Raw genomic sequence first — 27,807 nt, 5'->3', positions numbered from 1 at the left:
GTATAGATGTACAGCACAAAATCCTAAAGGTCAAGTCAACTATTAAACACCTGAAATAACACAAGCAGTTTTCTTTGTAAAGATTTCCTTATGTATGGAAGTTAAATACGTTTTTGTTCCTTTTCAAACCAAGACAAAGGTAACTTTATATCCTTTTTGTCCCAACTTAAAGCTGAAGGACTCAAACCCTTGTGAGAGCAGATTGTTGGGTCTTCTCTAAGACACAGGATCCCCCCAACAGGCATTAGAGACCCAGCCTGCCACGGGCCCAGTTTTCACCTCAAATAATGCAATTGCAGTTAAGATGACATCAGTCGGTCACAACTGTATTTTGGCCAAGGTTTAATACTGTTCAGGCCAAAAGCAGACAGAGGAGAGAGTCCACCCGACCTGTTACAGACACCTTCAGTTCTCATAAAGATCAACAGGTCAATTTTTATTGAGGACTGGAATTAAAAAAGTAACAGCACTTGGTTGATTTGGAACTAAAGATCAAGACATTTTTACTTACAGATCACTCAAAACAACTTGGTTAGAAGCACCCCAGAAAGCAAAGAGCCCTCCTTGTTCACTCTGCTCTCCAAAGCGATGGAGGTTCCAAAGCTGCAGCTGCATCAAACGCAAAGTTCCTCTGCTTGAAGACCCCAGTGAGGCAGAGGGGTTTGACACTCCAGGTATTGTCTTATGGCCAGGCTCCTGTGCCCACAGAGCTCTGCACCCAGCTGTGTCCTACGCACCTTTGAGTTGTCACTCTTTGGCCTCACACCAGCACCATTACAGGGAGGGTTCAGCAAAGGTTGTAATGTTTTTCCTGGCTGGTAATTGCAACCATTTTGTACAAACAAGCCACCAGCCAAGCAGGGGGAGCATTTGGTTTAAGACCCATCCTGACAGTCCGTACACTTGAAAGAGGTTCACAGTGAGTGGTGATCACCACCAGCACGATCGACCCCATCCACTGTTACAGACCCTTAAAGCGCAGTGTAGGAAACAGTCTGAAAATGGGCTCGAGTGTACCAGTGGGAAGATCCAGTGGGACTGGCTCCTCCTCTCAGCACTGGACACCAGGGCAGTACTTGGAATAAATAACAGAAAACCAAACTGTGGCTATTTCAGCTTCGTCCTGGCTGCTCCAGGGATGAAAGCAGGACCTGCCTGGATGAGGGTAGAGAGGAGAGAGCTGTACATTTCAGAGAAGAAAATTTAATGGAATTCTCCATTTTAGAGTAAGTGGGACTAATAAAAAGGGCAAAACAAAAGAGAAAGTTTCCCCTTTAGTTATACAATCAGCCAAAAGTAATAGAAATCCATGTGAGAACCTTTGCTGGCTTCAGTCATAGCCTGAAGCACAGGAGCATTTGTCTGTAGTTCTTGTAGCTCTCCAGCCACCATGGAACTGGGGAGCATCAGCACTTCCCTGCAAGTCAGAGTGGGCCAGGGGCTGATTTCTAGCACAGTTTGCCTCCAAGTGTTGGTGTCTGTTTGCACTGAAATGTCCTGAGAGTAAGAAATTCCCCTCCACAGCCTGCATCCTGCCACCTTTCCTATTGATTCCTGCCTTATTCCACAACTGGATCTAATTACTTCCTACTGCAAAGGGAGGTATTGCACCTGAGAGAAGGTGGTGTAATGTGCAGCCCTACCAAAGTCCTGCTGGTTTTTCCATCACAGGGGCAGATGAGGAAGCTTCGCAGCTCTCCCAAAAGGCAGCAAGAATCATTACAGCAGTACAACATGGGGAAACGACCCGGGTCGCTTATTCTGCAGCTAAAAGTCAGTAAAATACCATCAACTGAATGACACGTTTATTGTAGGATTCAGAAAGAAACCCTGAGCTGTAGAACCAAGTTAAAGTAAAAAAAGGGTGCTTTGTTTCAGAGGTTCCTGCTGAAGGAAAAGAAACCCAAAGACGGCAAAAGCAGCAGCCAGAGCAGCCGGAAGCCTCGGCTTTGCTCAGGGGAAGGTTCCTGTCATCCCCACCTGCCCGGGTGACAAGCTCCCTGGGGAGTGATGGGGAGAACATGAAGATGGGAGGGCAGAGGGGAGGAATGAACTAAACCCAGCAGGTTCTGGGCAGGGGGAGCACAAGAAATGGAGTCTGAAAAATCGACCTTAAACACACACAAGGGAAGGGGAAGAGGAGGGAAGTCCCTTACGAAGATGAGTGCTGCTGGCAAGGAATCTGCAGGGTTGACTTTGGGAAGAGCATCCAAAGATTCAAGGGAGGAAAAAGCCCAAAGCCTAAACCCCAAACTTGATGCAGTCTTCCAGCCATGACGGTGTTGGAGAGGATCAGTTCCAAGAAATGATGTAGCTACAAACAAATACCTGGCCCAACCACAGGGAGGGGTGAATCAGAGCTGCTTTTTAGTGCCACTTGACATCAGTTATACATTCTAGTTCTCATATACACAGATGGATGTCTTCAAAAATCGACAATTTACACTTCAAAAAAGTTTTACAGTGAAGTTCTCTCAGTCCACACAAGGAGGAGCCCAGTCTCAGAAACAGGAAGGCACTTGGCCTTTGGAGAACAAGTCCTCAAGGGAGCTCCAGTGTAGGCATCGACCACCCAACCTCCTGCCCCTAGTCTTGGATGGGTGTGCACAGCCTGGCCTCAGCCCCCCCAGCCTCACAGTGTGGTGGAAGGAAGTTTCTTCACCCGCCTCTGTGCCAGAATGGAGGATTCGATGGGCTTCAGCTGGGGGCTTGGCTTGGAGCTGTTCAGTGCAGAGTACGTGGCAGCCATTGCCCCCTTGGAGAGAAGGCACGAGAGAAGTTGTTTAGGTCTTGAAGAGCTATTTCAGACTCCTGGCTTTACAAGACGAGGCACCAGAGTAGCCAGACCCACAAAGAAAGCCAAAGGCATCTTTCTTGTTTTGAGCAACTTGATCTAGTGGAAGGTGTCCCTGCTCATTGCAGGGGGGCTGAATTAGGTGACCTCTGAAGGTCCTGTCCAACCCAAACCATTCTGTGACTCTGTGATGCTTTTTTCTTTAAATCTCTCTCCCATACTGCCATGCCATTAAAGAACCTCCCTAGGTTTTCCTGTCCAAAACCCCAGCTTCTCATGTATTGCCTCTCCCCTGGCCCACAACCCCTCCAACCTCCCATCCCACTCTGCCCACACCACCACCACCCCACCGGCACTGCTGCTCTCCAAAGTGCCCAAGATACACGAGGAACCAGCTGAAGGTCCAGCCCAGACTTTGTACCTTTACAAGCTGAAGATCCTGGTGATTTAGCTGGCTCTGGGGCAAGCTGTCCTTCTGTGTTATCCATGGGTGCTGCAGGACCTGCTTGGCTGTTAGACGCTGGTGAGGATCTACGTGAAGCATCTTTGATACCAGATCCTAGGGGCATCATTTGGGAAGTTAGACTTTAGAAGATTTCATAACTTTAAATGCAGGAATACCACTTGTCCACCCCCAAATTAAGATTTAAACTCAAGAAGCCAAGTTTAAAGTCCCCAGACATCAATCTCTTGTATAAAATATGGTTTTGGTAGGCCTGGGAGGTATAGCACCCCAGCAAACCCTGCACGGGTCAAGCACGAGGTTGGTGGTCCATGCAAATAGCCAGAGCCACAGCTAAAACAAAGCAAGGACAGACACACCGCTATTCCTGAGATAGCAGCCACACTGCTGGTTTTCTCCTCCCTTGTGTCCTCCCTCCCCCCAGCCTGCTTTAAACTTGCCTCTCAGTCCCTGGCTGTGCTTGACCACAGCCCTTTAATGTAACACAGATGAATATCAAACCGTACCTTGGCCATGCCAGAAATAGTGTCCCAGTTGCCTCCACTGGTATAGAACTCCCCACTGCCTATCCGGCTCAGGATCTCTTCTGGAGTGTCACTGGGATCATTTACAAATGGAGTGCAGCTGGGGAGAGAAGAGAGAGCGTTTGATTTACTGTCCTGTGACCCAGGCAGGGAGCAGAGGGAGCAGAGACCAAGGAGAGATCCAGGGAGCAGAGACCAAGGAGAGATCCAACTGTTCCCTTCCAGCGAGACAGAGGCACTTACCCTGCGAGCATCGTATAGAGGAGCACTCCCAGGCTCCAGATGTCACAGCCCTCATCGTAGCCCTGGCGTTTTAGTACCTGAACAGAACAAGCAAAGAAGAACAAGAGTGTTTGGTTCTTGTCATTGAGCTCCCTTCAGCTTGTGCAGAGTAGCTTGAGCCCTGCATGAAGTCCATCTGCAAAGCTGCTGGAGTCCAAGACAGCAACATCTTGGATTAAAGATCAGGATTCAGATCAGATTTTGGTTTCATGGAACAGAGGAACCCCTCAGGACATCAAAACAAGTGAGAAAGAAGCCATGGTCCAGTGTGGTGACACCGCATGCATGCTCCATGGCTTGCTGGATCTTTTTGTTTCTTCCCCACCAAGATAACTGAGTGGAAAATCATCCCACCTCTTCTAAGTCAGGTAGTCAGGATGGGAAGCAGCGTACAAAATCGCTGGGGTTTTGAAGCATCAGTACCCTAAGGAAACCCCCTCATAAGGACAGTACAAGCTGGAGGACTGCACTGTAACTGCACTTGAGATCCCCTATTTGTTCATTACTACAAGTGGTATTTCTGTAGTTACCTCTTCCAGGACAGAGTATGCCAGAGCAGGGAAGCACAGCCAGGGGAGGGACATGGGAGCTGAAGACACAGCAGGTCGGGAAGGTGCTCACCTCTGGTGCCACAAAGTTTGCTGTATAACAAGGAGTCATGAGGAGGCCATTCTCAGCCCTCAGCTGCTTGGCAAAGCCAAAGTCACAAATGCGGATGCTTTCAGGGTTTCCTGACTCATCCACGTAGAGAATATTGCTGGGTTTCAAGTCCCTGTGAACCACCTGTGGAGCAAAGAAAGTGCCGTTCTCAGATAGGTCTCAGGGAAAGGTCTGAAGCTGCATCAGGACACTCAACCCCTGCTCTGGCCCCACGTCTGGCTTGCCAGGACAGTGACACCAGCAAGACGTAAGAGTCCTGAGAGGCAGAGTCACTCCGCAGAGGAGAGGGATCCCAGCGCAATGCCAGGCAGGTTCCATGTGTAACCGTACTCACCCCTTGGGAATGCAGGTACTCCACTGTTTTACACAGGGTGTGCAGGACGGAGCTGGCTTCCCTCTCCGAGAAAAACTTCTGTCTGAGGATTTTATCCAGCAGCTCCCCTCCTCTCATCAGCTCAGTCACCAGGAACACGCACTTCCCATCGTCATACACCTACCAAAGCCAGGAGGAAGGGGTTGGCCATAAAGCATTTCAAGAGTTTCCCACCAGACTGAAATCATCAATGCAGAGGTGGGGCTGGGGATGCTTCCCCACCCCAAAGAGACACAGTGAGCGGGGCTGCAGGGTTGCCCATGCTGGAGCTGCATTCTGCCCCCCAGGAGACCAGCCTGCACTTCCTAAACCCAAATAGAGGGGAGTCATTCGAGTCACACTCACATCTTTCAAGGTGATGATGTTTGGATGCTGCCCGTATCGCAGGAGGATTTCTATTTCCTCAGAAGGGTCTCGCTTGCTCTTGTCAATAACCTGCAGGAGTATGGACAAGCATTAGCCACAGGGGGGTGGGAAGGGGACCAGGACAAAGCAAACCCGCTCTTTGGAGCCTTGCAGAGATCCTGTACCATGTCTCCTGCTCTCTTTAGCAATAAGCTCTAGACATCCCCTAACTGCTTCATCAGGTCTGTGTCTCCAAACCCCAAAGTTTTATGTCTGGCTTATTTGTTAAGATCTGACACAGCCAGAGCAAGCTTTGCAAAGAAAGGTGAGATACTGTCCTTCCTCTGAGAGAACGCTGCTTCCCTGCTATTCCCAGCTAAGAAAGCTTACGCAGTTACATGTGCAGCAGCACAGGAACTGTCTGTTTAGGCCCTACCCAAGCAGGGGAAGCAATTTAATTCCTGGATGCTATTTTGGTCATTATGGGGATGAACAGAAATCTAACGGGGGGGGTCAGTTCAGATGATAAATCTCAGACCTTGACTGCATATTCCATGTTGGTTGCTTTATGAATGCAGCGTTTACACACTGAGTAGGAGCCGACGCCGATCACTTCCTTCACGACGTAACCATCACTGAACTGGACATTCTTGCCATGCAGTTGCTGCAAGAGGAAAGGGGAGAGCAGATGAGCTGGGAGGGTTCAGGGAAGGGTTTGTGCAACGTGATGAGTTAACTGCAACATGGAGCAAGCTGACAGACTGCTGTCTGCTACATCCCACAGCTTCTCCTCCCGCCTGGAGAGAGGGAGGAGGAGAGAAGAAGGCAGATATAGGTCAGTGGGCTAACACTGTCTGCATCTAGCATGGTGCATTTCAGTGGCACCTTTCAAACCACACATCTCCCACTAGCACAGGTCCACCTGGGGAGAGGAAAGCAGAGATTCACATTGCCCTGACAACCCCTGCACGTGACAGCCAACAGAAATGAAAGAACAGGATGGCAAGAACTCAAAAGAGACCCACACTGCCTCAGGCTTCCTGTTAGCTCAGCTCCCACAGACGCACGCTGGGGTATTACTGCGGCTTCCAACAGTTCTTCCTCTGTCCCGACGTACCTGTACAACCGAGTGTAGAGGTGACGGGGCTGGTTTCACCTTGACATCCTCCATCAACCCGGTCGCCACGAAACTGAAGCCTCGGAAGAGCTGATGGGCTCCTGCACTCGGAGGGATGCCTGGGGAATCTGCAACAGGAGTTGAGGGACAACATGAAGAGGTCAAGCCCTGTGGAAGCAGAAGCCTTCCCCTTGCTCCCCAGGAGCTGTGGCTCCTCTTTAGTCTATTCCAGACAAGAGCCACACCGCACAGCACCAAGCTCCCCTTTAACACCCATGTACACATCTGGGTCACCTCCTCAGTGCTGCAGCCATTGACAGCATGAGCAGGAGGCAGACCTTGCCCCCCTGGCACCAGCAAACCGCTATCGTTTCATACAGGAAACTTCAGCTTTGTGTGGATTCCTACAAACCTTTTGGCGTACGTGATGTATATTCTGTGTCAAAATAGAAGGTGTCATCTGGCTGCCCCACTGCGGGCTTGAAGGGGGGTTTGATTTCCCTGCGGTACAGCTTCTGCAAAACAAAGACAGCTCCAAAGCGCTCCCACAGGTCAGTGTGCCCTCAGAAGGGTGCAAAGGCTCAGGAGGAAGGAGGTTTTGCCAGAACAGAAACAGCTCTGTGGCTTAGCATTTACGGCTCAGCAGGCCGAGGGAAGACTTCACGGCTGGTAAGGCACTTGGGAGTCAGCTGGTGGAGAGCTACTACAAGTTCTATTAAGAAAGAAAGTGTTCTATCTGTAACTCAGCCCCACTCCAAAAGCAGTATCCATAGAGTATTTATCTCACCAGGTCCTGCCTCCTCCTAACTCCCATTAGGGCTCTGCTGACACACATCTCCCCAGGGACAGCCAGAGGAGATGCTCCAGGAGGGCATTTGTACCTCAGCACTCTCAAAAGTAGCCTTTTTAAAGTGCTTCTTGACACCAGACGCATGGAAAGAAGCCTCACTGCCATTGCTGGGTTCAGTCGAGGAGCTGCTGGGTGCCTCAAAAGCATTAGAAAACTGATCTTCAAAATCCCTTACCAAGTAAGGGAAAACAGGGAAGAAACACAATGATGCGGCAGGGCAGGGAGCTGGCCATGAGCAGTTGGGAAATGGTGGTTCAGTGATCACCCTGCTTCTCTGTACAAAACAAGGTATGGCCTTGCCAGAAATGCTTCCCTAATTCCTTCCCACTTTGTGCAAGACAATCCTTGTTGTGCCAAACCCCAATTAAAACTTGCACCTTACTGCTCCTGAGAGATGAGCACATTCAAACCCAGGTGAGATCATGGGCAGCTCAGGTATGGAACAGTTATTCACAGGACAAACAGGATTTTAGTTTTGGGAAGGATTATTGGAACAGATGGGAATGGGGATTAGAGGCTCTCCCATAGCTGGTCAAGCATCATGACAGTGTTATTACTGCAGCCAGAACTGCACTGCTGGTGTGGAGCAGTGAGGAAGTTCGCTCTTATGTTTCCGATACTCACATTCCAGTCAATGGTGGAGTAGAAAGGATGGCGCTTGATCTCTTCTGCTCCATCTGGTCCAGAACCTGGAAGATGCACCCATGGAGTGTGTTGCATTAAACCACAAAGCGAAGGCTGATACCATGTATGCAACAAAGCCAGGTATTACAGGGAGCCTGGCTGTAATTAAACAAGCCCATTAACCAAGCACAAGCACGAACATGCTGCTGACCCAGGAGGACGTGAGAGGCCCCGATAGAGCATCAGGTGCATTCAGAAACCCCCACAACTGTCTTACCTAATCTGTTGGCTGGGTTCCTTTTGAACAGGGCTCGCAGGAGGCTCTGTGCTTCAGCGCTCAGGAACTGTGGCATGCCCAGCTTTGCTCTGGGGAGGAAGTTATGCAATTGGTTGCAGGTTTGGAGAAGGCAACCCACAAGCTGAGTGCAGCACCTCCACCCCCAAAAGTACAATCATCTCTTTGGCATTTACACTGCACCCTTCAAACTGACTGCTGAGACAAACCCACTTGCCAAATAATGCCGTGAAGTTGCGAGAGCCCCCAGATTGCAACACGCTCAGGGAAGGAGCAGCAGCTCACCTCCTGTTCGTACATGAGAGAGAAACCCCTCTTACTTGAGGATGAGGGTCATCGTCTCCTTACGATCCTTCCCCTGGAAGGGCAGCGAGCCTGTGAGCATTTCAAACTGGCAGGGAAAGAGAAGAAGGCGAGGTCACGATGGAGCAAGACTGAGGATTGCACAGATCCCACTGCACCTTCATCTGGGAGCTCACGAAAGCTTGTAAAGAGCTTGCAAGGGGCCAAAAGCCAAAGCTCTTAAAAGGTAGGTGATGTGTTTTCTCAGGAGGAGCTTGGTTCACAAGGTTTGCAGGAGAAACACGTTCAAGTCCTCAGCTTCAGGACCTACCAGATGGTGGCACTAGATCTGCACGGACATGGACATCCCAGTGCTGGGATGGACATGGACACCGCCATGCTGCGCCCCCAGCACTCACTGGGACAACAACAGCTCTGCCTGCCCCCAGGAACACGCGCTCCTGGCTGGGTGCCTGGAGGGGCTGGTACAGAGCCCTTCTGGGGAGCCTGGAGAACATCCCCAGGCCAGGATATCCACCAGACACGCGGAATCATGCTGGGCTGTTTCAGAGCTACTGCTGGAGCCAGGTCCCCACACACACTACTGGGTACGTACCATTAACACCCCGTATGACCACCAGTCAGCACTGTGCGAGTGGCCCTGGCGATTCACAACTTCTGGTGCCATATATTCCACTGTCCCACAGAAGGAATAGGCTTTCTTCTCGTGGTCTATAGCCTCCTTACTCAAGCCAAAATCTACATAAGAGAAAAACAGTCAGTGTTCATCCGTGTGCTCTGAGCAATCACACAGAGAGGCCTAAGAGGAGTTCTATGCTTCAAGAACCAGCCTTGCTGGAGCACAAGGCTTCTGTGGTGTCCCTTACCTGTGAGTTTGATGTGTCCCTCTTCATCCAAGAGGATGCTACAGCATGAATGGAAAAACCAAGTTGTTACAGTCTGCAATAAGGGCTGAGAAGAAGCACACAGAGCAGAGGCTGGTCTGAGATGCTCTCAGAATCCAGAGGAGAAAGTTATCTGTCTCTTGCCCCAGTGCTTTAAGTTTCATCACCAAGACGTGAGTGGGAACAAGAGCAGCTCCCTTTTCTCTACACCCTCAACTTCACACTGAACGGATGCCCCACGCAGGTTGTCCCACCTCGGATGCTCACATAAGAGTAATTAAGCCATGCAGCAGGTGTGCATCTCTGCAGAGGCCCAGCCTGGTGCCTTTTCCCTCTGAAGGCTTTCAGTTGCTTAAAGCTGGAGCCCAGAGAGTGCCAAGGATTCCTGCTCAGACATGTGGTGCACACATGCTGCCTCCACCGTGCTCCTGGCCCTCACTGCTGCTATGAGGAGCAGGAGCCTTGTCAACTGGCACCGCCACCTTCCATCTGCCTGGCCTGGGGCATCGCTCAGCTCTGCTGGCTCCAGGCCTGGGGCTGAGCTGAAGCGCGGGCTTCCCTGCCTCTGCTTTGCCACACGTACTTCTCCGGTTTGAGATCCCTGTAGATGATTCCCAGGCTGTGCAAGTGGTCGAGCCCCAGCGCCAGCTCCGCAAGGTAGAACTTGACATCCTCCTCGGTGAACATGACCTGCAGGAAGGGAGAGGGAGCAGACGGGCGCTGGGGTTACAGCGCTGGCAGTGGGACCACCTCTGCTGCACCTTTCACATCCGAGTTGCTCCCTCCCACCCTTTCATTCCCAAGCTTCCCAGCCATCCTGAAGCACCAAACGAACAGAACGGATTGCTGAGCAGCAGGCACGCTTCCCAAAAGCTCTTTGTTTAGGTTTGCCAGGTTACGTTCCCAGTCGTCTTCACCTGGCACAACTTCTCCTTACCCCTGCCATTCCCTGCCCTGGCTTTGTCCCAGGGAGGTGACACAACCGCCCAGCACTGCAGCACAACACGGTTCTGCCTGGGTTCATTCTTAACGTGATGCTCAGCAGAGGAGGTGAGACCTGCCTCTTGTGCTGCTGCTTTGCTGCGGAGGACAGGACTCCTGAGACATCCCCCCCTTGTTTGCACCCCTCTCCAAGACTTTGCAAGGATCAGTTGCTTCTCCCAGAGCCTCAGCAACCCACCGAGATGCCAGAGCATACCCACCTCTTTGGAAAGCCGAGTGAAAAGGTCACCTCCTCTGAGGAAATCCAAGATGAGGTACAGCTTCCCCTCTGTCTGGAATGCTGAAACACAAGCCGGAGCAGGGATCAGACCCCTCCGCTGAAGGGGGGGGCTCCGTGGTGTCACATTAATCACTTAAATCCCAGTGGCTCCAGTTGTGCAGATGCCCTGCGTGGTTACTGGGTTAAACACAGGTAGGGCTGATTATCTGGGGTAAATGAGACAGCCTGTCCATGACGTTGAAACTGGAGCTCACCAGCAGCATCCTGGCATTGCAGATAATCCTCATTTTATGGGGAGCTGGTTCCCTTTCAGCCAGTGATGCCCTGTTCAAAGGGCTGTTTCCTAAGAGAAGCACTGGTCACTTCACAGGAAAGAAGCTATTCTTGCCTTCCTGAGTCACAGCATTAATCCTGCCAAGCTCTGCTTTGGCCAGTTAGCTCTGCTGTCTCAATTTCTTCTCATTTCACATTTTATTCTCCAAGATCTGGTGTTTAAAGCCCTCCTCCTGGTTTATGCTCTCTTTCCCATTCAATAGCTAGAGCAAGCATGGAACCAAAGACCTTTCTAGGAAAGGATTTGTGTTCAGGGGGGTTGTGAATTGAGCCGGGGAAATTGTGCTGAGCAGCAACAGCCTTTGAGGGATACAGACTGATCCAGGCCTCTTCTCCATTTCAGGTATCTCCAGAAGCCTGTTGGGGACCATGAGAGGTTCTCCGCATCCTCCAAGCAGATGCTGTTGCTGGATGCCTCATGCTCATCTACCTGCTCATGGCAAGCATGCCTGGAGCAGCATCTTTCCTTATTGTGTCTAAAAGCAGCCAGTGCGTGTTTGAGCCCCTCTCCCAGTGCCCCAACTATCTCCACACTCACCGTAGTGGAGTTTCACCACAAAGGGATGGTTTACATCAGCCAGGATGTCCCTTTCTATCTTTGTCCTTAGTCGATCGCGCACTGTGGGAAGAGAGAGGAATAGCTCAGAGAAAAAAGCTCATAGCATCCTGGTATCAGCCTTGTCCCAAGCCTTAAGCTCTTTAGTACCAGGCAGCTTGAGCCAGATCTTTTCCCACCTCCAACACTGCAACAAGGGTCTCTTACAGATGGAAAGAAAAGGAGAATGGGATAAAGATACTTCCTTTCCATCCAGCTCACTCAGGGCCAGCAGTGAGTGCTGTGACATCTCCCCAGCACTCTTTAAAAGACACAGAAGCGTTGCACTGCAGAGCCTCCTACCTTTCAGTGTCGCCTTCTTGAGCACTTTCATGGCATAGAGGTGGTTGCTGTCTGGCGGCGTGATTTTCCTCACCAAGAAAACCTGAGGCAAAAGAACACCACATTTGCCAAGCACTAAACATCAGCAGCAGGAGCTGGATGCCTCCCAGAGTGGCAGCCTCCCAGTAAGCCTAAGCAGCAGCTGGCCACAGGCCTGGTAAGATGCACCTCAAGGCCTCCATGTGAAACCCCATGAGGTTTCTGGTGAAGTGTTGTGTGCAGACTCCTCTCAGCCCCACCTCCAGCCATTACAGCACTCTTGCTTTTACACTGCACTTTCCTCCTCTCCAGTCTTCCACACCTCTTGCTCGCTCCTGCAGTTCCTGCCTGGGAACTGTGATTTGAAGCACTGATGCGTCACTGTACCACCAAGCCTCCTGGTGACTTGATGGTTTGACAGCCAGATCAACTCCTTATCCTTCAGGTCCTGCATCCTCTGTGGATGTGACCTCCTTCCCTTCCCTGATGTGCCACATTCTATATTCAGGCAGCTTCAAAAAGACACCACCTTTCTTCTGCACAAAGCCCTCGCTGCATTTGCCCAGGGGACAGCACAGAGTCCTGTCCAAGTCCCCACTGTCAGTGCTGGTAACTGCCTGACATGAAGCTGATTTAACGTGTGAGCAGATGGCCAGTGAGAGACCTGGATTATTTACACGTTGACATAGATAAGAGTTACAGGCTACTTCCTTCTCCCTTCACAGAAAGGAAACGGGACCAGAAACAGGGGCCAAACCCAGTCCCTGGCACACAGCATGGTTTCTGAGAAGAGAGGAATGTGCCCGAGTCCTCCAAGTCCTCAATTCAACTGACAGCTCGGCAGCCTTTAGAGAGCTGCAGGAGGTCCTTCTACCCTGTATGACACCTGCATTCACAAGCAGGACACTCCTTGCCTCCTGATCACCTGCAGAATTACAGGGGAGCCTTGAGCATAGAGGCTGGTCTCAGAAGGCATCACTGATACAGTTGCTTTTCAGGTTAAAAGCAACCATTTGCTCATCAGTCAGTCAGATCCTCATGATCTGGTGGGAATCAGTCAAGTGGTTTTGTTGGGGACAGTCCCCTTTTGTCATAAAAATCATTGATGTGGTGTGACACAAAGGAAGAAGGGAACTCACCTTGCCGAAAGAGCCCTGTCCCAGCACCTTCAGGAGCTCGAACTGTGAAGGATCTGCTTTCTCGGAGCCTTCCTTCACATGGTGGGTGATGTTGATTTCTTTCACAACACCTTCGCCCTGCAAAAGAGGGGGAAAGCTGCCTGGGAATATACTCCTGAACAAGGGAAAGCAAGCGTTATCGGAGTGAGGAACAAGGATTGTAGCCACAGCCTCACAGGAACCACATCTGAGAGAACCACGAAAGCTGGCGCTTGTCACAGGTATCTCCTGGCTTCAACATCTGGCCTTACTGAGTCATTGGTAGGCTGACACCAGGCAGCCTTGTTCCATACCCTGAGCTCTCCCCGAAGGCTCCGCTCCTCACACCACGGGTGCTGCACTGCTTTGAACTGCGTTTCAGAAGGGTGCTTGAAAAGCACCTTCCTTTTTAAGGCACTGGTAGCGAAAACAGGAGTGTTTATGCCACGAAAAAATCCCACAACACAAAAATACGGCACTGTTGTCAAAACACGGCCAGGGCTGGCAAAAACCAGACATGTTGGAGCCCATCTGCTCGGCAATCTGAGCAACTCCGCAACATAAGTCTTAGTGCATCTTCAGCACATACAGATGATGCTTTAACAGACTCAAGCCTTCAAGAAGATTGAGGGGAAGCCAAGGTCTCTGGCACATGTTTTGTTGAAAACACATTCTTTTATTGGAAAAAAATAAAGAAGGAAAAGAGATTTAATCCGCAGGATCTAGAATAAACTCACCAGCGAAGCTGGGCCAGCACATGAGAACAGCCATAGACCCCACAGTGATGCTCCAACACCTCTTTTCCCCAGCAAACCCTGTCCATACCCTGGTGCACAAAGCCCAGAGTCCAGCTCATTAGACACACCTTGTGCTGCTTTCTGTTTGCAGCCCAGGGATATATCTCTATATATAACGAGACCTTTTATGCTACTTGTCTTGCAGCTGCACCTTTCCCTCTACTTCTCCTGATCACCCTGCACCAGTACATCCTGACTTAGCTTCCCTCAGCCCCTCTCCCAGCTGACCACAAGGAGAGCCCACTGGGTAGGCTGGACTCAACTCCCCACTTCTATAGACGTGAGTCTTACTCAGGCCAGAAATCCCATTGTAGCTCTATGTCCTGTAAGGGCAAGTCCAGGCTTCTCAGCACTTCAGTCCCACATTATCCAGTTATGTGTGGTCTGGTCGCTATTTGGACCTGAAGTGCAGCAATTACTTTCCAAAGGGCGTTAAACTGTTGCTCTCTGACCCTAGGGCAGACGTGGCCACCAGCGGCTGTCAGAAACTGGAACTCCTGTTTAGTTTTCCCCCTTGCAATGCTGGTGGAAGGAAAGCTTTGCTCTGTTTCCTGAAACCATTCAGCTGCTTGCTCTGGAACCCAGCAAATCAAAGCGGCTTTTAAAAACAACAGGAACCAAGGTTCAGGCCCCGTCTCTCCTCTGCAGCCCAGCCCAGCACCCTCCTGGGGAGGGTGGCCCTGCCAAGCACCCGCGGATGTGGTTGCCTACCTGCACCGAGCACCCTTCCCTTCGCTTCCCGCTCCCACGCTTGGCTCTCCTCTAGCGTCAGCAGTGCCTCTGTTTCCCTGCTGGTAGCTTTGCTCTCCCCAGATCCTGCATTATTCAGACACTAAGACCTGGCAGAGAAGCCCTCGCTCTCAGCAGTGCGGCGCGCACAGCCTGAGCATGGGGAGAGGGCAGGGGGCAGGAGCTCCCCTCTGTTATCCTGCCTTTTGCTGCCCTCAGTGATCACAGGCAAGCAAGACCTTACAATCCCTGTAACAACAAGTTTTCATGTTCCATGTGATTGCCCAGCACCCCCACCTCACCCTTCTGGTTTCCTTTGGAGGCTTAGTCCATGGCAGGCAGTTGCTGATGGGGAAAAGCTTCCCAGTTCTAACTAAGAGCCTGAGCAGGAGTCAGCCAAGAGGTCTCCTCCTGCTGGTCCTTGAGTCCTCAGTAGGGAGAGACCCAGCGATGGGACCAGTGGAAGTTGTGGGCTCTTTCCCCCCCGCCATCTCCATGAAAACATTGGAGAGAAACCAGGTCTCCACAGCATCAGCACTTGTACAACCACAGGTTTCACCCTGGAGCATCGCACACCTATGCTGAGAGGAACATTTAAGATGAACTCTTCCATCCACTCCAGCACATCTGGACCCATCCTCCTACCACAGCTCTTCAGGAGCTGTGGGAATTCTTCCCCTTGGCCAATGGTAGGACCCAGTGTGTTTAACTGCAAGTCTCAGCAGCCCAAGCTGTACCTGAAGGCAGGCAGAGATCTGCACACGCAGCCTGCCAGCCACATCAGCAAACACACACATGTACCAATGAGACCATGAGTGGCATCAGCCAAGACGTTGCTGAGGAAAGCTTTGAGATGCAATCTGGCATCTTGCTGACACAAGGGAGGTTTTCTCCCATGGACTCATCCAGTACTTGCAATTCAACAGTAAGCTGGAGACCAGCTCCTAAAGGCCGTTTAGCGGCACACCAGAACAAGTCTCCAACACAAAAGCACCCATGTGCCACCAAGCTGCAGCACAAACAGGCTACACTTGCACCCAGATATATTCGTTCCAATGGCACCATTAAGCAAACTATCCCAGACTGCTCCAAAATCCACCTGAAGCATCAGCCCGACTGCATGAGCAGGGACACCAAGTGAAGCCAAGCAAGCAGGCAGCAGTACTGACCAGGCTGGAGAGCTGGCTGGAGGCAGGCAGCTGCAGGCTGCAGGGCTTGGCTCGGTGCTTCCTCTGCAGCCAGAGCGTGAGGAAGGCGCAGATGCGAGGCAGTTTAGGGTCCCTCTCCATCCTCCCATCCCCGTCAGCATGGCCCAGCGCCGCTCACCGCCACCCCCGGGAGCCGGATGGAGCTGATGCAGGTGGGTAAAGCCCAACCAGCAGATGCGCAGTGGAGACGAGCGAGGGTTCGTGCTCCCACTCCCCAGCTGCAGCGCTTGTGGTCGGGGCTTTTGGTTGACTTTGCTTTTGCTTTCAAACACAAATAACCTCCGAGCTCCTGGTTCACGTTTGGGGGACGATTCACTGACAGAAAGCGCATGTGGTTTAGTTCAAGTGACTTCATGTAGAGCTACACCAATGACACGGCACCGGTGAGCTCTTGGGGGTATTTCCGTACCAGGGGAACATTCTGAGAAGCCGCTTGCTCTTTAAAAAGGAAGAGAAAAACTCCCGAGACCTCTCACCGAAGCCTAACGCCAGCTCGGGCAGCTGCACAGCTCTGCTCTCACACTGTCACAGGGATGGTGGACCGAGCCCATGGGCAAAGCCTCTGGCATCACATCCTGCATTTGCTTTATGCTGCACAGGAGTCCTCACTGTGGATGCTGGAGGTGCCTAAGAGCCACCCTGGGAAGTTCCATGCAAGGTATTTTTAAGGGTATTTCTGATGCAGATAGCTTCTGCCCCTGCTGCTGCTCGATGTTATTAGCAGGAAAGAGAGGGGGTATTCAGATCTCTTGCTTTGCCTCCTTCCTCCTCCAAGCCTGTCCCTCTTTGACTTTTCCATCGGGTCAGGACAGACAAATGTTTTCTGCAGCAAGACCCCAGAGGGTGCAGGTAAGAAAGAAACCCCTTGAAATGAGTAAAGAGACACCCACACACCTTTCCATTAGAAATAACCCAATGTCAGCAGTGATTTCTGAGTATGTCCAGAGTGCAGAGAATGAAAAGAGGATCTGGTTTGGACTAAGAGGCTACTTATGACTGTCTTGCCCCCTCCACCCCCATAACATGCTCTTTGAGAGCCAATAACGAAAGAAACAGATGAGTTAACACCTGCAAGCAGCTGGCCCAGCTCCACAGAGGGAACCTCAATAGCTGATGAGGTCCAAAGCAAGGGAGCTGGGAGCAGGAGCAAGAGAGCAGCATGGAACCATTCATACTGACATCTCCTTCATGCTGCCACAGGCCCAGTGAAGCAGAAGTCATGTCCATAATGTGTCATGCAGAGGTGAGCATCACTGCTGCTGAGGAGATGCAGCTCTTTGCACACGGGTCCACCAAGACCTGATAACTCTTGTCCCGACCAAGAGAACGCTGCCCGCTGTGTTCTCACATGCTCAGCACAGGGAGAGGAGCTCAGAAAGGCAATCAAAGAACCCTGCTGTACCTCCAGGCAGCGCAAAGGCTGGAGCGCCCGAGCTGACAAGATCAGAAAGCCACAGGAGACATAAATGACAGCGTGGAAAGGAGTCTGCTGTGGGGAGGAAGGAGGAGGAGGAGGATGCAGTCAAGTCCAGGATCTAATGTGAGCAAGTGAGTAATAGCTGCTTTCTGTATTAGCCGTCCCTCCTAGCTGAGATGGGGTTTTCAGAGAGGTCCCCGTGAGCTCTGCTCATGCCCCCACATACGTGGGACAACGTCATGGGACAAAGTGCAGGTTAAATGCATGAGTCTCCTCGAGGTGCACATCCACAGCAGGCTCTTACCTTGTCTGCCGAGTCCACAAGGTCTTTCTCTATCCAAGTGATGTCTGATTTTGCCTGCAGGACAATAAATGAGCATCAGCACACAGGGGCCATGATACTCCTCTAAAGTTTTCCCCGCAGACTTGTTTAGCGAGACCAATGGAGCTGTTTACAGTCATTGGTGGCATCATCCCACCAGACAGGGCTCCTTGGGATGCAGTTCTGAGCCGTGTTATTAAAGGCTTTAATAAACCCTGACAGGCAGTGGAGAAGGACACGGTGATGGGACTTGATGGCACAAGTTCCCCAAGAATCAGCATCAGCCAAGGAGAGAGAATTCATTTCTGGCAGGTTCATTAACCATAGAATCCCAGGCTGGTTTGGGTTGAAAGGATCTTAAAGCTCATCCAGCTCCAACCCCTGCCCTGGGCAGGGACCCCTTCCACTGGAGCAGCTTGCTCCAAGCCCCTGTGTCCAACCTGGCCTCGAGCACTGCCAGGGATGGGGCAGCCACAGCTTCTCTGGGCACCCTGTGCCAGCGCCTCAGCACCCTCACAGGGAAGAGCTTCTGCCTAAGAGCTCAGCTCAGTCTCCCCTCGGGCAGGTTCAAGCCATTCCCCTTGGCCTGTCCCTACAGGCCCTTGTCCCAAGCCCCTCTCCAGGTTTCTTGTGGCCCCTTTAGGGTTTCTTCGGCTTCCCTCCAGGGTCACACCCGGTGTTTCGAAAGCAACCAGGAGGAACATGCTCAAATACCCAAAGTCACCACATCCCTTGAGGGCAGGGCAGGGCCAGCCCCACTGCTCCAGCAGGTGCCTTAACAGCACCAGCAATGTCAGTTTATGCTGCCTCCAGGGCCAGATGCAATTCTGTGAACCCTCAGAGGGAGAGATGCAGAGGCATTTAAGGGGAGCTCAGAAAAGAGCTGCTTCTCAGCTAGGATATGGCTCCTCCTTCCCAAAAACCCCTCTGACTTAAGGAAGAAGAAAGTTTTGCAAGGCCAGTCCCCACCCTTGCTGTGTTTTAATGAAGGTACACAGGTTCGCTGTCACATCTAGGTACCTTCCTCTTGTGTTTTAGATAACAGTTAGGTCTGAATAGAAAAATCGCCCTCCCCACCCCCAAACCAAATCAGATTTGAAACGTTTCCTCTGCGAGGCTCAAGTCTTTGGCTGTGGATGAGCTAAAACTCATGTGACTGCAGACAGAGGGGATCTAAGACGGACTCGAGCTCTGCCTTCTGACGGTGCTGGCAGGGCTCTGCGGCACCAGCATCGTCAACCGATGGGCACAGAGTGACCTGAAAGTAGGACAGGAGCTCTGGCGAGGAGAAGCAGCAAGTCTTGAGGGAAGGGAAACAGCGAGATCAGAGTTAAGAATCAACTGATCTTCAGCTCCGGAAGGACTGCATCAGATCTGAGAGGCCCCTGCACCTCTTCCCCTTCCTCCCCTCCATCGCTCTGCTCTTACTGTGGAGGAGCAGCCAAGAGCTCTTTGGGTCTGGGAGAGGGTGGCTGCCCCGTGGGAAGCAGATGCCCCCATCTACCAAACCCACAACCGAACCCCTTCCTGAGCACCAAAAGCGATGGCAAAACCCTCAGGGGTCTCCCTTCACTCCTCGGGGACCACATCCACCCATGGGGACAGCAGCTCCTGCCAGCAGGCACCAACCCCTGCCTTGGATGGCGATGGATCAGGCACCTCTCTGCACATCCACCCTCCCCAGGACACCGCTCCTGTGAGCCACCAGCCGCCTTCTAAACCCACACCCTCTGGAAAGGCCGCTTTACACCGACCCTGCACCACTGGGTAATGGCATTTGCTGCTCCTGGGCCATCAGAGCCCACCCCCAGGCACCAGCCAGCCCTGGGAGCAGCAGTCAGAGGAGGAGACAACTTCTGAACCTCCCAAAGCCGCCTCTGAACCGCACAGATGGCTCAGTCCTCCTGGCTCCGAGGCTGGCGAGCCCGGGCGTCTGCTGGGGTTCCTTCCAACCCCCAGTTCAAAATCCGAGTCCTCTTTCCTCCTTTCCCCCTTTTGCAGGAAGGATTTTCCAAGCCAGAAGCCAAGAGACAGGTTTGTTTTTGCTCGCGTTTTGTCACTTTGCTGCTTGAGACAGTCACATGGAAATGCAAGGGGGAGAAAAACAACCTGCGAGAGCTAGGAACAGATTATGCTTTTGGCATTTCGCTTCCTATTCATCAACAACTAACCAGAAGCTGTTTTAATTCCTGTTGCCTCAACACATGCTCTGGTCCCCAAACAATCCCAAATTCTGGCAGCACCTAAGACAGACACTTCTCAGAAAGCAACGTTACCATCAGAAAAGCCCTTTCCAGAAAGAGAAGTCATTAATTTAACCTGGGTGAGGTTTAATTAAACCTCTCTGTGAGGTCAGGAGATTCACCAGCTTCTTGTGTCCTGCAGAAGAGCCAGAGCCCGTGCTGTAGCAGAGCACACAGAACTTGCCTCCTGGATCCTTGGCTTGCTGCGGAAGAGGAGCCTCAGCATCTCCAAAGCTGCTATTCTCCCATACTTTGCAAGCTGCTTTCTGGACTCAGAGCGCTGTGCAGCACCCGGAGCAGCATGAGAACCCTGCGTGGAGTAGTTACGTCACTGGGATGTATTTTGGGAGGTTTTTTGCTGAAAGGAAACTGTGGTTTCGTATGGGGAAATTGCATTGTGTGGCGATGGCTGCACAATACCAGCAGGCAAATGAAAACACTGGGTGGCTTTATGGGTGCTTAGGCATGGCTCTTTCCATCAGCAAATCTCAGCAGGCTTTTCAAGAGGATCAGCATAGTCCCCTGTGTCCCGGACAGGAAAACAGGCACAGAAAGAACAACTGCAGTCACTACACGAGGCAGCAACAACCGTGAATCCCTGTAGCTTTGCTTCCCGAACTTACCCTGCCCCTGCTCTGAGCAGCACAGATGCTGAGTCCAGCACAAATGCTCTCCCTGTAGGATCAGCCAAATTGCAGGTCCTCAGGGAAAAGGGCAGGAGGAGGCAGCTTCTGCATCCTCCCGCGGTTTGTCCCTGCCCCGTGTCCGAGTTGCTGTACAGCATCTGCTGGCCCACGTCTTCAGGATGCTGCTGCAATGCCCCGTGTGAGGTTTGCACACTGACATCTTATGGGAGGGTTGCACAATCCTGCCTGCTTGCGCTGGGGTCCTGCACTGCAACGCTGCTCTGCGCCCTGCTCTTCCACACCAAGGGATGACTTACTAGGGCTGTAGTGGGAAGGAGATGGGAGGCAGCTGAGTCAAGCAGTGGAGGAGGAAGGCAGGCTTCATCCCCGCCGTTCTGGACCAGTCCTCTCCCACTTTCTGTTTGCAAGGGAAAGAGGGAGCCACGTGCTCACTCCCAGCTCCTGTCAAGAGAACATCTGCATTTCATCAATGCAAAACAGATGCCCTGGATGGTTTCAGAAGTTGCCCAATGTTTCACCAGTGCCCCTGCAAGCTCCTTTGCTGCTTTACAGAACCCCTTTTCCTGTCCCTGCTCTGCACCTTAGAGAAGTCACAGCCCCTCTGCTAAACCTGGAGACCATAAACCAGTCTTGGCAAGAAGCAGAAGCCATCAGCTCTTTGCTTCAGGTACAGTTAACGGGCACGGAGGGAAAGGCTGCTGCAGAAGTGCAAACCTCCCTTGCCTCACTGCCTCTGCTCCCAGGAGAAGGGACCAGAACCAACAAGGCAGGTAACAATCCCAATATTAATGATAAATCTAAAGTAAGAAGCACAAACCAAAGGGAGCTGCTGTGCACGCAGCTGCACACCAGTAGGCAGGCTGTGGGGCTCAGGGCAAGCGACACATGGGCTAAGAGCCTTGCTTCATCACACTTGCAGTGACCTTACACACCCCGCCTGAGTTTGCTGCCTTCAGGGCAGAATTAAGTCATTTCTAAGCCTTAATCTGCCCTTTTGAGAAGCAAAAGTTGGTGACAGAAGTGGTTTTGCCAATTCTCTTCTTTCTGTTCCCATACCCGTGGGCCCTGCGTGCAGTGAGATGATGCTGTCTGGGCTGCACTGAGCCAGACACCGGCTCCGAAGTGCCAAGACTCAGCTGTAAACTCTGCGTGAACCTGCTGTCATTGGCACATGGAAAGACAATCCCGAATCCAGTGGTGCCAGATACAGAAGGCAGCAAGATGCTGTAATCCAATTCTGTGTCCGCAGACGAGACTGCAGGACTAAGCTTCAGCAAGTCCCAACATCGGCTCCATAAAGCAGGACACTTCCTAGCCCCATAGATTTAAATCAGAGCAACCGGGAGGCCTTTGCCTCCTGCCAGGATCCAGTTACACCCCACTGAGCACTGGGAGCAGCACTGGGGAGGGAAGGATCAGGGTTTCATAAACAGGAAGGTGATGGCGTGAAGGGAGGCAGCTGCTGTCACATCAATGCGCTCCCGCAGCGCTGCCCCCAGGCTGGACCAAAGGGATGTCTCAGCAGGGGTTTGAGCTGCTGAGGAAGCACTGCATGAAGGAGACCTTGCAGACCCCTCCAGCACAGGCTGCTCTTGGTGCCAGGCACAAGGAGCTTCACGCTCCTGAGCTCTGCATCAAGTTATTTTATGCAACCTGCTCCAAAGCAACAACTCCCTGCAGGGCAGCTCCTGCTCTGGAAGGAGCTGGAAATACACGGGAAGCAAGAGATGCTGCTGCTTTGCAGAACAAGCAAGACTGATGTTTACTGTTGTCAAGAGCAGAGGCAAAGGCTCTGTCTGGAACTTCTTTTTTAGAGTGGTGGTTCCCAAAAGGGGAACAAAGAAAGCAAAGAAACCTCCCCAGCCACTGCCCCACTGCCTCCCTCCTGCAGAGGCTTTATCTGGGTAACGCTGATGGTTGGTCTCATTTGCAACCAAAGAATTGGCCAGAGCTTTTCTCTGCACTTTGGTGGATCATGTTCAGTGCTCCATCCCGAGAAATCCCATGGGACACTTGTTCCTGAGCAGCACCACTCTTCCCTGAGCAGAGGCACTGCACAGCCTTGAGCAAAGGGCTTCAGCTTGTGGTACCTGCCTGTGAACAGACCCCACCAGAGGACAGGCTGGACCTGTTTAGAGAGCCAGGATGGGGAGGAGGGAGCTGGGGCTGAGGCAGAGCCATTTTGCCATGAGAGGAAGTGGTACCCACAGCAACATCACATCAGCAGCTGCAGATCTGAACGCGCTCTGTTCCACGAAGGTGAAGCAGCGATGCCACCAGGAGCTCAGAAATGTCACCACGGACCCGTGCTACGTGCACATCCTGCACCACGTCAGCCCAGCACCACTCCTGGGGCTCTGCTGGGAGCGGGGAGCAAGAGTTGGGTCAGAATAAGCAGTGCTGCTCGTCTGTGTGCAGGAAAGGAGCTGTTTCCTGGCCTGCCCTCGCTCCAGCTTAGAGGAGAAGTTGAACACAGCAGCCCAGGCAAGCAGAACATTTTGTGACATTGCACCAATTCCATTCAATTGCTGAAGTTAAAACCCCAAGCACCTGGGAGAATTCAGTCCCTCTCGTTCAGTGGACATCACAGTCTCAAGGCAGCATTCAAAGATGAAACAGCAAAGCCACCTCTCGTGCTCACCCATAGCGCACACAGTTAAAGAAAGCAGTAACCATTTCAAACCTTAGGCAGGTTTAAAAACCTCTTTGCTCCAAAGAAGACTCTGTCCTGTTCTCCTGTACATGTCCCAACAGGTTCCAGCCCACACTCCCTGGGCCATACAGCTCCTGTTGCCCCACTGCTGCCCTCCCTTCCGGGTATGAAACCTTGCGGGCCCTGGTTTTCCAAGCCCAGCATCATCCCAAAGGGCACTGATCCAGCATCACTGCAGAGCTGCCTGCTCAAACTGAAGGGCTCACCCCCCCGTTTATTGCATCCTCTCAGAGCTACTTTTGCTTAGTACCTGCATGCCTGCATCTGCAAAAGGTCGAGGAGAAAACACAAGAGACCTCTCACTTCAGCCACTTCCAACCACACTCAGAGCTGGAAAAGCTACTGAAGAATCCAGTCCTGGGGAGGGGGGGTGTGTGTGTTATAATATCAGGTGGCAGACAGAGGGAAGAGGTGAGCCTGTGCCCCTACGAGACAACAGAGAATCAGCAACAGCTTTTGCAGGAGGGAAAACCAGAACAGCGCCAATGTGTGGGGTCAGAGACAAAGCTTAAAAGAAGAGGGAGAGCCTCAGAGCAACCCAAGAGGATGCGCAGGCAAAGAGGCGGCTCCGTTAGTCCTTTAAACTAAACTGAGCTGAATACGGGCATCTGCTGTTTGACAGACAAAAGCCTGGGGAGGCAGCCAGGGCCCTCCGCGGGGCGGCTTTGAAGATGGAAGTCTTGGATAAAGTCACTTCTACAACCACAGCGAAGGAGACTCCAGCAACTGGAACTTCCCAATAAGGGGATAAGGATGGGGGCGGATTCCTGGCAGGAGCTTTGCTGCTGGCGGGTCGGAGGAAGGGATTGCGAGGGAGCAGCGCTGCGGAGGGAAGAGGCACGTTTCACCCTGCACCGGCTCCGAGGACTCCTTTCATGGTGTCCTGAAAACCAGAACAAACCCAAACCGAGGCAGGGAGGGAGCAGGAACCCCGGGCACAGTCAGAGCTCTGCACAGGGAGGGCGCTGGGACACTGGTGCCTACAAACCCTGTTCATCGCTACCTCCATGCAGGGCAAGGCAGCGGGGAGAAGCGAATGAGCAGCTCCATCCTGGCATGGAAAACACCAGGAACCTCCTCCACATGGCTTAAAACAAAAGCCTTCGACTCGGAGCACCCCAGAGGCCCCCTGCCATCGTCCTGCTCAGTGTCACGTTAACGTGGTGACCCTTGGGAGTGACTTTGCTGCCACCCCGAGCAGTGATCCCGGCTCCCCGCAATGGGGGTTACAAGCAAATCCCTAAAAAGGGAAGACCCAGCCCAGGACGGCGCAGTTTTACCCTGTTTGGTGCTCACATGGAGCAGTTCCACCCTCTTCTGCTGTTCCTGGGCCCCTTTTCTCAGCAGCAAATTCATGCCTCTTGTATGTCAGAGGGTGACACACATCACCTGCTGCAGAGGAGGGCACAGGGAGGAAACACCGCAAAATCCCGGAGGCCACAAAAGCTGGGATTCCAGTAACGGAGCACAGGACTTCCCGGCACACGGCGGGGATGGTGCGTGCAGCCCCGGGACGGGCTGGGTCACCCCACAGGGGACGAGCCCAGGGCACCCTGCCCGGCCCTGGCTGCCCCCGCCTCCGAGCACACTCCAGCAGGTGGCACTCGGAGCATCGTTAATGTCCAAAGCGTCGTTTCCGACCTGAAACGGGGGGGGTGAGAGCCGAAAGGACCCGGTTCATAAATAGCCCCTGTTTCACAAACGCCTCAAGGGGAAGATTCCGCAGCCCTGGAGCAGGGGGACGGAGGGATGAAGGGATGAAATGTCTCCCAAAGCAAAGCCTGAGGCTGAAGAAGGCAGAGGGGGGGCTCACACAGCACAGTTCTCCCTGCTTCCCAACACCCTTCTTGAGCTGCCCGGTAGCTGACTCATTTCCCCAGGAGCACCCAAATACCTGCTTTATGCCAGAGGGCTCAGGCCCCTTTTGGGATGGAGAGAGCTGAGGGGCTCAGGCACAGGCACCCCCTGGTCTCTTCCCTGCTCCTGGCTCTCTTGGGGGCAATTTGGCACCAGATCCTAAAGGTTTCTTTTAAACAATCCCATTCAATTGAATCTCTCCTCCCTTTTCAGGCCGCGGCTGGCCAGGACCAGCTGACAATGAGCAGTCTGGGCTCAAAATACAAGGACAGGCAAAAGATGCTCCCAAACCCCACTGGGACTTTCCAATAGCTCTCGGGTGCCACTGCAGCCTGCCACGGAGGACTTTGCACCCAGTGAAAGGAGATGCCAGAGAGGAAAACTCCTTTAACTACCAGGAGATACGGAACTAATGAGTTCTGCAGCTTGTACAGTCTCCACACACACATCACCGTCAGCCCCACACGCATTTCCCAGCAAGGAGGAAAGGTTCACGCTCAGCAAATGCCGATCAACTCATGCTTTGATGGGGGGAAAACCAGGAGACCCCATCCCAGGCTCCTCAAAGGGAAGATTACTCTTAGGACCCAGCATTAAGGCGCTGTCCTTCTGGGCACGATGCAGTTTTGCTCCTTCCAGTACAGAAGAGAAAAGCTCTGAGGTGAATCATAAAACATAGTGCTGGTTTCCCAACAAGAACTTGTTGTGGCCCCTGGAGTTATCGTGGGATGTGGAAACTGTTCTCTCTTGCAGGAATGCAGGAATTCCGTCCTCCTCCCACAGCACCCACGCTGCTGCTGGTGTTCTGGTTGCGAGACACACAAGAAGCGGTCTCAGGACTTTGGAAAAGCCTTTGCTTGGTACCTACCCGGCTCTGGTGCGTGCACGCTGGGAGAACCCAGCTCTCCCAATCCTCTGGGATAGACACAAGTGCGAGATCCATGGAAATAAAAGCGATCATCGCGTTTTCATGGGGGTTCTGAACTGTAGCAGTGTTAAGAGGGAAAAACCCCACCTCCAACCCACACCCTGAGCTGTGTGCTACCAGCGCCCCAGTGACAGTGCACAGGATGGGTGCCTTCATTAATGCTTGGAAAAAGCCCCTCTGCCACTCAGCTCTGCCACGGGCACATCCCCTGGGTGCCAGGGATGGGACTGTAAGGAGAAGATCACTATCCATCCCCTTCCCAAACATCACAGTACGGGAATCACGATCACCTTGAGCCCTGGGAATGCCACGTTTTGTCCTGTCCCCCTGAGATACAATAAATGCTGTTTTAAGGAGCTCTTCCCCCCCCCGCTCTGTCCTGAAGACCCCGGTGCTGCTACACAAAAGGAGTGACCGCGAAGGCCACCGCTGCCCCCAGCCCAGGTGATGGTGCAGAGCCATCGCCTCCCCCTCTGTAAGCAGACACAGCACATTCCCCATCCGTACCCACTGCAGCTCGAGCCATCCAGTTAAATACACCTCTCTGCTGGCGAGGAAATCAATGCACACAGCTCGGAGTGCTTCCAGGAGCACAGAGAGATTGTGCTCACAGCCTGCTCGGTATTCCCAGAGCCACACCAGCAGCAGTGCCAAGCCTCAGGTTTCAAGTACAAATCATAGAATAGTTCAGGTTGGAAAGGACCTCAAGATCATCCAGTTCCAACCCCCCTGCCATGGGCAGGGACACCTCACACTAAACCATCCCACACAAGGCTTCATCCAGCCTGGCCTTGAACACTGCCAGGGATGGAGCACTCACAACCTCCCTGGGCAACCCATTCCAGTGCCTCAGCACCCTAACAGGAAAGAATTTCCTCCTTAGATCCAATCTAAACTTCCCCTGTTTCAGTTTGAACCCGTTACCCCTTGTCCTGTCACTGCAGTCCCTGATGAAGAGTCCCTCCCCAGCATCCCTATAGGCCCCCTTCAGGTACTGGAAGCTGCTCTGAGGTCTCCACGCAGCTTCTCTTCTCCAGGCTGAACAGCCCCAACTTCCTCAGCCTAAATTCCCTCATTTTCCATAAGCAAAGGGGTGACGTTTCCCAGCTGCGCACTCCAGGACTGGCAAGGGAAGGTCCTGGATTTCACGCTGCACTTGGGAAACCCTTTCTGCCTCAGAGCACGCTGCAATGAGATCAGCTCCTGGGAGGCAATGCCTCCGCTCCCTGCTGCGGAGGCAGCCCCAGGCACACAGCCAGTGGCTTTTCCTAAGGGCAGAGAAGTGCTCCAGGCAAGGCAGGAGGATTTAATAGCTGGGACTGTCCTGGGACAGACCCCAGCCCGGCGGAAGCTCTGGAAGGAATTTATTGCTCCTGTTAAAACCGGGCTTCGGCTTCCAGCTAAGGCTGAGACTTGTAAAGCTGCGGGAGCTGAGGCTGTCTGCGTGTGCAGGGAGAGTGGAGCTCAGCATCTCAGCCAGGCACGGAGCCAGGGACCCCCCAGTGAACCCAGCCAAGGGGATGCACAGCTCCAGACACTGAAACCCACTCTGAGCCCTTCGAAAGCCAAGGTTGAGCTCTTCGGGGTCCTCTTTGGCCCAGCTCTCTGCTGCTGTCCCGGGCACAGAGGGAGCTGCCTCCAGCCCAGCCCCAGCAGCCGGTCTCCATCCACCTTTCAGATGGGGAGAAGCCTTGGTTCCTCCGGGGTCCACAAAGAACTTGGCCCCAGCAATCCCATGCCCTCTGCCTCCCCAGCACAGGCAGCTGGGGAAGCCTGGCCAAGGCTGGCAGGAGGATCCCTTCCT

The 27,807-nt window shown here is 52.7% G+C and overlaps 1 protein-coding gene across 7 annotated transcripts in view; it reads right to left on the bottom strand.

Annotated features, from left to right (window-relative positions):
- Positions 1-415: 415 nt before the first annotated feature.
- The window catches only part of RPS6KA1 (ribosomal protein S6 kinase A1), a 39,809-nt gene continuing 12,417 nt past the window's right edge, over positions 416-27,807 (bottom strand). For 2 of the 7 annotated variants that reach the window (XM_065697866.1, XM_065697868.1), the window contains 21 exons: positions 17,598-17,651; positions 13,125-13,241; positions 11,968-12,049; positions 11,608-11,688; positions 10,717-10,796; positions 10,098-10,204; positions 9,497-9,534; positions 9,226-9,368; positions 8,648-8,718; positions 8,310-8,398; positions 8,033-8,097; positions 6,971-7,073; positions 6,559-6,686; positions 5,980-6,105; positions 5,442-5,531; positions 5,058-5,216; positions 4,685-4,846; positions 4,025-4,101; positions 3,764-3,881; positions 3,216-3,353; positions 416-2,755 (listed from right to left, as the gene is read on the bottom strand). In XM_065697866.1, coding sequence (XP_065553938.1) covers positions 2,633-2,755; positions 3,216-3,353; positions 3,764-3,881; positions 4,025-4,101; positions 4,685-4,846; positions 5,058-5,216; positions 5,442-5,531; positions 5,980-6,105; positions 6,559-6,686; positions 6,971-7,073; positions 8,033-8,097; positions 8,310-8,398; positions 8,648-8,718; positions 9,226-9,368; positions 9,497-9,534; positions 10,098-10,204; positions 10,717-10,796; positions 11,608-11,688; positions 11,968-12,049; positions 13,125-13,241; positions 17,598-17,651 — 2,151 coding nt within the window. In that variant the 3' untranslated portion in view covers positions 416-2,632. Of the gene's footprint in view, positions 2,756-3,215; positions 3,354-3,763; positions 3,882-4,024; positions 4,102-4,684; positions 4,847-5,057; positions 5,217-5,441; positions 5,532-5,979; positions 6,106-6,558; positions 6,687-6,970; positions 7,074-8,032; positions 8,098-8,309; positions 8,399-8,647; positions 8,719-9,225; positions 9,369-9,496; positions 9,535-10,097; positions 10,205-10,716; positions 10,797-11,607; positions 11,689-11,967; positions 12,050-13,124; positions 13,242-15,837; positions 16,128-17,597; positions 17,652-17,749; positions 17,771-20,042; positions 20,169-27,807 lie in introns of those variants that run through there. The other 5 variants (XM_065697870.1, XM_065697872.1, XM_065697871.1 and 2 more) reach the window with 4 other exon arrangements.

Source organism: Lathamus discolor, chromosome 18, assembly GCF_037157495.1.
Source record: "Lathamus discolor isolate bLatDis1 chromosome 18, bLatDis1.hap1, whole genome shotgun sequence".
Classification (NCBI taxonomy): Eukaryota; Metazoa; Chordata; class Aves; order Psittaciformes; family Psittacidae; genus Lathamus; species Lathamus discolor.
Note: the sequence above shows the minus strand (reverse complement) of the source record. Positions and strands in the feature narration are given on the sequence as shown.